Genomic DNA, 9,751 nt, shown 5'->3' with positions numbered 1-9,751 from the left:
AACACTCGTGATTTTTTCTTAATATTATACGATATAGTTAATTATGCATGACTTATACTGAATTTTATGGAGTGATATTTTCGAGCAATTTGTTTGAATAAATAGTTGGTGAGTATTTGAGAAAATAGCCAAATAAATCTTCAAATCTATTACTGGATTTTCAGGTACATACTTATATTTCACGGGATTCTATCACCCCCTAAACCTTTTAAAAGTGAAATATATACTCCCTTCCACACTCACACCCAAATTTATATTAAGCAGTAATTTGCACTCGCCCTGCCAGTCACGCAATATTATCTTTTATATAAAACAAAATAATTTTTTTTTTATTCCTTTTCTTTTATATTTACATTTTCTCTTGTTCTCCTTCCTTTCGCATTCATCTTTTCCTCTTTCTAACTCTTTTTGTGAAGCTTTTGCAGATCTAAAAGGAGGATACCATCCATGGGTACAACATTCTCTTCTACCTTCATTGAATTTCTAAGCACCATTGAAACCTCAATATTCTCTATTGAAGCTAGAGGCAAACAAAAAACTTTGCCGCCGGAACTGCTTCTTCTTCCTCTTATGCTACTATAATATTATTCTTCAGAGAATCGCTAGTAAATGTTATCGGCCTATCTGAATGAAAGTATCGGAATAGCATAGAGACTAGTGTTGATTTCGATTTAACAATGTTAACATGAGAAATTCCACTAATGCTTGCAATAATTTTAATAAATAAGTCTTCTCCATTAATGGGTTTGTTACACAATGATTTTATTAATGAATTCTTCTCCATTAATTGAGTCTGTTACCAACAAAATCTTCTCCATTATTGACAAAGGTTTGATTCTCCTAGCTTTCAATTTTAATTTTTAGCCATTGATAAATCTTTAAATTGAAAAAACGTGTATGATTTGAAGATGAGAATTGACTTAGTGGTGGAAAGCCGATGAGGGCAGAGACTTGGTGGTGGAGGTGAGCTGCCACCAGTGTACTTGATTTGTTGAAGAAAAAAAACTCCATCTGTTGAACAGAAAAAGAAAGAAGAGAAAAAAAATTAAATAAGAATAAAAAAAACATTTTTTATCACAAAGAATATAGAAAATTTAATATGAAATAAAAAAAAATATAAAATTAAAGTTCTAATTATTTTTTGCGTCTCACTCTCTCAAAGACAGTGAACTACATCTTCTTTGCCACCTCAGCATTTAGGGAGCAAATAATTCCGCTTTAAAATAGTTTAAGAGGGTAATAGAATTCCCGCAAAGTATAAATATGTAGTTGAAAATCCGGTAATAAATTGGGGAATCATTTGGCTATTTTTTCGTGAGTATTTCTATTTCAATTTTTATGAAAGAGTGTTTTTTTCTTACAAGAAAATATAAAAAATTCGTTTGAGTTAGTTGGAAGAGAATATTTTTAGCTGGAAATAGGGAAGCATAAGTTTGAGATCCAACTAGAATCTCTTTTATGGATTGAAATCTAGTATTAAGGAATGTAAATTTTAGAATATTTTTAAAAAGTTATAATATGTCTTTAAAGAGTGGCCTAAAATATATACATAACATAGCAATACTTTCAATTAATTATCTAACATAGCTATACTTAGGGTTTTATATCAAATTTCTCCTATATCTTCCTCTCTCGCTCGCCACTTTTTCTTTTTTGTTTTCGTCTCTCCTCTCACTTTCCTTTCTTGCCCTACTTCTCTCTCTATTACTCATTGTGTGAATCGATCTTCTTCTCAATTTATGTTTCTTATATTAATACGATACTCCATTTAAGTTTTACCAAAATTATTATTATTTATACCTGTGGTTCTCGATATTTAATATTTTCTAGATTGCTGAATGTTCATTCATTTTTTTATCAGATTCTTTTTCGCTTTTGAATTTTCTATTCTTCTTAAATTGATACATCCAATTATGTTTCATTCTAATCTAGGTAGTCATCCACTTTTATGTACAAATAAAATTATATATGTATTTTAGAAAAATTGATACACCTATTATCAAAATGTGTCTTCTTTGATTGATGCAATCAATTGTATCTGTACATATTAGAAAAATTGATGCAGCTATAACTAGACTGTATTTGTGTATGAAAAAAAAATGAATACAATTATTACTAGAATAAATGTATTTGTGTATTTATTTTAGGAGTGATACAATGTGGATCTGTGTATCTTAGTTTCAGTTTCAAAGCTAATATGTATATCTTCTTGCGATATTGAGACAGAGAGGAGAGAGACGGGTGATAATTTTTTGAGAGAGAAGATTGTGTATCTCGATTTCGATTGAGATACATATTGTATATCTAAGATAAATCTTTCTCGCCTTTCTCATTTATCTCTCTCGCTCTTGCTCTCCTCTTTTCTGTTAGATAAACTATTACTACATTTATAATTATGGTCTAACTTATAGCTATTAATGAAAATTTCCAAACAAAAAAAGAGAGGCTATTTGTGAAGTTCAGCCGGTCCGGAGCCAGTTAAGCCCAAAATTCAAATAGAGGAGGAGGCATTTCTCTTTTGTGGGCTCCGCATCCTCAACGGGCCTTAGAGAAAAAGACCAGTCGATCAAAGGGAACCCCTAACAAAGTTCAAAAAGATGGAGGTCAATATAGTAATTTGGGCTCTACTTCCTCATCAGATAGACCGTTAAAACGTCGCCGTATGTTGGTAGAACCAACTTCAACTTCCAGTCTCCTGTCTTCCCCAGAGGCCCAGATATATGTAGAGAGAGAGAGAGAGAGAGAGAGAGAGAGAGAGAGATTTCGAATTTGTTGTTGTTTGCTTAATGTTTGGAAACCCTAACATTTGGGCATTTGGTTTAGGAAAGTATCGACAGATTTGAGGAATTGATAATGGTGGGTGCATCACTAGCAGGATTACAAGATCATCTCAAATTGGCTAGAGAATATGCTGTTGAAGGACTTTATGACACTTCCGTCATCTTCTTCGATGGCGCAATTGCTCAGATCAATAAGTAAGTATTTCTTTCACTCTCCTTCCTATCAGATCTCTTCTCCTTGTTGTCTCTTGTATTTAGGAGCTACTTATGGAGTTAGTTCACAAATGGGTGCCAAATTGGGAAATGTATGTTGCAATTTAGTCTGGTGTGACTGTTAAATGTTTATCTCAAATGAAATCATTTCACATGTTTGGTTAAGCAGAGAGAGTATTTGTTATTAGGAAAAAAAAAATAATTTTATTCGTGTAAATCAGTCATGAATGCAACTCAGGTACCTGATCTGATAATGGAGTATGGAGAAACCACTGGTTTTGATTATTTACTTCATAATATTGTTTGCATTATCATTTTCTTTTGGGATTTTGAAGCTTAATGGAGTACCCATAATGAAATGGAGGCTTTAGTCTGTTCTGAGTAGTAAAATCCAAGCTGCTTTTGAGGTTTTTGACTGAAGTTGTCGTCCCTTCTTTTTGTCTATGCATAGGCACGTAAACACACTTGATGACCCTTTGATTCGTTCAAAATGGATGAATGTAAAGAAAGCAATTTCCGAAGAAACTGAGGTAGTGAAACAATTGGATGCCGAGAAAAGGGCTTTCAAGGAGGTTCCTATGGGTAGACGTCCTAATTCACCTCCCATTTCAACCAAATCATCTTTTGTCTTTCAACCGCTTGATGAGTACCCCACCTCATCCGGTGCTCCAATGGATGACCCTGATGTTTGGAGACCACCAAGTCGGGACACAACAAGAAGACCTGGAAGAGCTGGTCAGGGGGGTATGAGAAAGTCCCCACAAGATGGAGCATGGGCTCGTGCATCTACTACAAGGACTGGAACCACAGGCCGTGGGGGAAGGACCAGTGGCTCTACTAAGGCTACTACTGGGGTTCGATCTTCAACTACTGCGAAAAAAGGACCTGGAAAATCTGCAAAATCCGACTCTACGGTAAATTATTGTGAACAATCTTATGCTTTGATTTTTGTTACTTTGTAATATCCCTCTGTTTCAAATTATTCATTGGTAATTCACGTGTCTTTTGTTTGTTTAGAATCTTGTGGTTAGTCATTTGCTGACTGTTTATGTTGTTTGTGGCAAGCTCTAAAGGTCATTTTTATGTGCCAAGCTCCAAGTGTTAATTTGTATCCTAATTTGTGGCTTGTATTTCCTTTTATATAAGTGTGCATATTGAATAGAAGGACAATCGGCATCATAATGCTTTCTATTTCCTTGAATCTTACTTATTGAATGTGGTTTCCTTGTTGGGCCATCTATTATGGGTTGAATCTGAATCTATTTGTTAAGAACTTCTATTCCAATTGCTAGGATGGTGAACCTGAAGAGGGGAAGAGTAAAAAAGGTCAGTACGAGGGGCCTGATGCAGACCTGGCTGCTATGCTTGAGAGGGATGTCTTGGATAACAGCCCTGGTGTGAGATGGGACGATGTTGCTGGGTTAAGTGAAGCCAAAAGACTTTTGGAGGAAGCAGTTGTTCTCCCATTGTGGATGCCAGAATATTTCCAGGTAACTTAGTTGAACTGGAAAGGTGCATTTTGTGGAGTGTTGTTTTATTTGTCTTTACTCTTTAGTCATCTATGGAGCATATGTACAAGTGAAGATTCAAATACAGGAGTTAGCCGAAATTTCTTATGATAAGGATATGGAAACCTTTATGATTTAGGCAACAATACCTAGTGGTTATTTTCTTTCTGAAAAAAAAGAAGAAATTACTTTCTCAAAATACCTAGTGGTTATTTTAGTAATACTTTTTTGCTAACTGTGAGCTTATCTGTTAATATTATCTTCACAGAGCTATCAAAAAGGAAATGATGTAATCTTCCATGTATATGCATCATGACTCACTTTTTACTGATTAGGCATGTATCCTTGCAGGGAATCAGGAGACCATGGAAGGGTGTCCTTATGTTTGGGCCTCCTGGAACGGGGAAGACACTTTTGGCTAAGGCTGTTGCTACCGAGTGTGGGACAACATTTTTCAATGTTTCTTCTGCCACCTTGGCTTCAAAATGGCGTGGGGAGAGTGAACGCATGGTGCGGTGCTTGTTTGATCTTGCTCGCTCTTATGCTCCCAGTACAATTTTCATCGATGAGATTGATTCTCTTTGTAATGCCCGAGGGTGAGGACTTTGGCTATTGTTTAAGATACTATCTAAATCTTTTCAGCTGACCTCTGTTTGGTTAAATGTTTCTTTTAAAGAATATGTATGATGTTTTACATTAGTCTTGGATATAAAAAGCCTTTACTTTTATCTTTTCAAATGTAATGCAAGAATATTAACTTTTTAAAATGAGTAAGGTTGCCTCAAAATGCTTGTCCAGTATGCCTTATCTGTGAACTAATTATGGTATGTTAAACGGTTTCTTACTCTTTTTTGAGGTTGAACCCGAGATAATGGTTGGATCGCTTTTCAGGGGTTCAGGAGAGCATGAATCATCCCGAAGGGTGAAGTCTGAACTTCTTGTTCAGGTTGATGGTGTAAGCAACACTGCCACTAATGAAGACGGCACTCGGAAGATTGTTATGGTTTTAGCAGCTACAAACTTTCCATGGGACATAGATGAGGCATTAAGGTTGTGTCTCATTGTATTCATTCTTTTTCTCTATTGCGTTGAGATGCATGTGAATGTGTCCTTGACTTAATTCTGTTAATGGAAATTCAGGAGACGCTTGGAAAAACGTATATATATTCCCCTACCTAACTTTGAGAGCCGGAAGGAGCTTATAAAGATCAATTTAAAAAGTATTGAGGTAAGTGTTGTGAAAATGCTTTCTCAATCTGCTATATCTTCTCCTTGTATGCTCCTGTAAGCTCATGCAGCTGTAGCTACTTTTGAATATAATATATATCTTTACTGCTGAATGCTGTATCCCCATTGTCGGCACGATTTGGTGTATGTTTATCAATCTTGGTAGCAGTGGCTAGTAATTTTTTTCAGCTGAGTATTGTGGCATACCCAGCAGTTTGCAGCCTAAAATTAAAATGGAACTTCAAAGAGTTGAAAGGAAAAGACCAATAACAAGAAAGCCAAGGAGATATCAAGCAATATAACATACATTTATTCTGCTGTTTTAGTATCAGATGAACTAAAGCCAACTTTCGAAACAATATGTTCTATTGAAGACTCTTAAGTAAATAAAATGGAAAACAGTATTGTACCTGTGATTATTATTTTCCCTGGAGTAAATTATGGGAATGTGTGCTGATTCGGTGATACCTGTGAAAAGACGTTGAGTCATTAACGGATGTAAAACAGCTTTTTTAAAAAAGAAATGATCCTTTTAGGTGCTTGTCAGATTGGTAATGCTGTAGCAATTCTTTGGTGAAGGTTGACATATCAGGCTTTGGAAAATGTCACTCCAAACACTTGCTATTGCATAATAAATACATAGATGTCAAACTTAGGTGTCTTGTTATTGCAATTTGATGAATAAGATATGTGATGTGTTTGCAGAAGATGTGGCCTTTGGTGGTTGTACTAACGTTACGACTCTGATGTCTTATTTCATTATAAGAATGCTTCTTTTTATGGTTTAATCTAAACAGCTGTGTTATGTAATGCTGATCTGTAGTTGAAATTTCTTCTGACTTGTTATATAGATTAAAGTATTTTGCAACCTTGCATTTACTTGTGCAACACTTTACATTATAGTTTGTTCAACCTAGAAATTGCACCCCTTTCCATGTTCCAATCATTAAATATTTAAGAGCAGCCACTCAAAAATGAAAAAAAAAAGGTTTTAAGACTGCTTATGACGGGGACTTGGTTTCAGATGTTTGACTTTGCAGAGTACTCTGCATCCTTGATCTCTTCTTTTGCAGGACCAGTAATTGAGGGGTAAACATTAATTAGGCTTTTTTTTAGTTAAGATAACGCCTCCATGTGAATATTCTTGGTATTCTTTTTCTTATTCTTTTGTATTCGATACAAGCATACTTTTTCTCGACTGTCTGAAAGGCACTAACATTATAAAGCTGTACTTGTCTATTTGTGCAACTGGTGTCTTTTTAATTGGATTCTATTTTGTAATTGGATTTTGGTAAGAATGTGTTTCTGAAGTTTGAAAGAATTCTACCTAGTTTATCTATTTGGTTATAGGAATCTTTCTTTTAACGAAGTGCAAATGCCTGCCTGTGACACCAGGTAGCTGCAGATGTGGACATTGATGAAGTAGCTCGTAAAACAGAGGGATATAGTGGAGATGACCTCACAAATGTTTGCCGAGATGCTTCTATGAATGGCATGAGGCGAAAGATAGCTGGGAAGACACGTGAGGAGATTAAGAACATGGCCAAGGATGACATTGCTAAGGATCCTGTGGCGATGTGTGACTTCGTTGAAGCTATTTCCAAAGTTCAACCGAGTGTCTCAGCGGCTGACATTGAAAAACATGAGAAATGGTTTGCGGAATTTGGATCTGCTTAGGATAGTTTGATGGTGAGCAATTTACTCAGTTTCCTTACATTTGTCCATATTTGGTGGTCAGTTCTTCTTACTTGTGTACTGTTGAATCTTTTGATCAGCACTGGACTGATCAACTTATGTAAAATGACAAATCACCCAGGGTTTATACCTCATCGCTCATCTGCCAATTGGATTGTTATTTTCTTTCAATTGGTTTACTCCTTTAGCTATCGTGGAAGTGTCAATTGAATTTATGTGATGGAGGAGGCGCTCAACTTTGTAGCACTGATGTCTGTAACTTTATCAAAGAAAATTATTTAATCTGAAGCTATTGAGTAAAGTAGTGGCATCTTGTGAGCTCATGGTCTTATTCAATACGATGTTGCAACTGGATCCCATAATAGCAGTATCATTTACACACTCACGGCATTATGAAAAACAACTCATTCCCGTTGTCCAATATGCAAAAAAGCCTTTCTGAACCATCCACAACACTGCTTTATAGTTTCTAGATTGTGAATGCATGTTCATTTGACATCTCAACGCTTGATCATATTAGAATAAGAGTAACACGGTGCTTCAGCTTTATCAAGCAAAAGAATAAGTGGACATACAAATTTGTGTAAGATGAATCTTCACAAGGACAAATATCAGCAGTAAGGGTGTAATGCCTCCTCCATGAAGAGGAAGAAAGACAATGTATTTTGATACGACCAAATACAGAATTACTGAACAGCAACAAAACCTCGGGACAAGCTATTTCATTTATAACATCAAATAACCAATGTAATCCCCACAGGTGGAGTGCACGGAGACCTTAATCCAACTTTGTGGAGGTAGAGAGATGTTTCCTAAGTAACCAGTAAAACATACTTAAAGATCAGAATGATCTTGTTCTCTCGTTAATGAATCTGTTGCAAATACAGTACAAAAAGATATGATAGAAAAAACTGCTTACTTAGTAAAAGTCGTAACATCAAGTAACCAGAAGCATACTTGATATAAAAGATCGAGATGATCATGTTTTTTCTTTAATGAATCTATTATGATTACAATACAACGATATAAAACTGCTTACTAACTATTTGATTTGGAATGAATCGGTTACATCTCGCAATACAGATCAAAACAATATGGAAGACTAAATCAAGGAAGCATAGCCCTGAAGATGCATTGTAACGAATCAATAACCTTTAACTAAAAAAACTGTGGGAATCAAACACTACCATAAGGCTACATTGGCCTAATCCACCTTCTTCTCTATCGCCTTCTTGTACTCCTCGAGCTCCTTTATCCACAAATCACCAAATTCACAATCCTTCCAAGCCTCAAACCAAGGTCCACCAAGTGTATAATGAATTGACTTAGGAAATGTAGCTGGATCACCCTCGACAACCTTATTATGCCCTACGAGGAAGTTCCAAACGAACGGAACTTCCCCAATCTCGTCATCTTCCAACCAGGTAAACCTATGAAGAAATGCCCCAGATTCAGTATTCACTATCTCAGGTGTCAACACCCTATTCTTTGGATGTCCACAATTGTAAAGAACCATTGATGACCAATTCTTCCTAGGATAAACAGTTTGGACTGCCCCATCCATTTTTGTAGTCTCTTTTGGAGCATAATCATGTTGTACACACATTAAAGCATATTTATCATCAACCATATCCCTCAATTCTTTAATATCCCCTAAATACAAGAAATCACAATCAACAAACATAGCCCACCCTTCAAAATTAGCCAAATGGGGTGTCAAGAAACGAGAAAAGGAAAACTCAGTGCTTTCTAATTTCCCCCTTTCACGCCAGTATAACCCTTTTTCCCTTAACTCCGATTGTTTAATGGGTATGATTTCAAGTGGGATTGAAGATCTTTTCAGAAGGGAATAACGACACACCTCATAAGCAACATCTTCACGAGGATCATAGCCTATGAAAATCTTGAATGCCTTTGAATTTGGGACATTTCCATTAGAATGCACATCTGTCGACATTATTATAATCCAAGATTTCAACCTGCAAAACCAAGAAAATCAAAAGGGTAAGCCAAAAATTGATTTTTTTTCCCTTTTAATGAACTAGAGAAATTTGAAAGCTTGAAGCTTTTTACCTAAAAAGAGAGAGTAGATCTGGGTTTGGACTAAATAGAGAAAATACAAGATTTTTTTCAAGATTTGTAGTTAAAGGAGATAATTGCGGAGAGGGGCAGAATTTATAGCAGTGAATAATGTAGATCACTGATTTTTGTGAGAGATTGGAGTAATTTTAATAGCAGCGTCTTTACATTAACATTTAGAGGACGGGGCACCAACTCCCACGTCTTATTTTGAATAAGAGTATTATATTCATCATTCTTGGCCATTTT

At 35.6% G+C, this 9,751-nt stretch overlaps 2 protein-coding genes across 2 annotated transcripts; one reads left to right on the top strand and one right to left on the bottom strand.

Annotated features, from left to right (window-relative positions):
* Positions 1–2,678: 2,678 nt before the first annotated feature.
* Positions 2,679–7,711, top strand: LOC129898865 (katanin p60 ATPase-containing subunit A1). The gene is made up of 7 exons (XM_055973575.1): positions 2,679–2,975; positions 3,445–3,907; positions 4,286–4,483; positions 4,853–5,097; positions 5,393–5,551; positions 5,642–5,729; positions 7,124–7,711. The coding sequence occupies exons 1-7, from the start codon at positions 2,854–2,856 to the stop codon at positions 7,403–7,405; spliced, it is 1,557 nt and encodes a 518-aa protein (XP_055829550.1). The 5' UTR covers positions 2,679–2,853; the 3' UTR covers positions 7,406–7,711.
* A 669-nt stretch (positions 7,712–8,380) lies between these two features.
* Positions 8,381–9,751, bottom strand: LOC129898866 (protein CDI-like). The gene is made up of 2 exons (XM_055973576.1): positions 9,497–9,751; positions 8,381–9,402 (listed from the first exon to the last, which is right to left on the bottom strand). Exon 2 carries the CDS (start codon positions 9,378–9,380, stop codon positions 8,628–8,630), a length of 753 nt encoding a protein of 250 aa, XP_055829551.1. The 5' UTR covers positions 9,381–9,402; positions 9,497–9,751; the 3' UTR covers positions 8,381–8,627.

This window comes from Solanum dulcamara, chromosome 8 (genome assembly GCF_947179165.1).
Source record: "Solanum dulcamara chromosome 8, daSolDulc1.2, whole genome shotgun sequence".
NCBI classification, from domain to species: Eukaryota; Viridiplantae; Streptophyta; class Magnoliopsida; order Solanales; family Solanaceae; genus Solanum; species Solanum dulcamara.
Note: the sequence above shows the minus strand (reverse complement) of the source record. Positions and strands in the feature narration are given on the sequence as shown.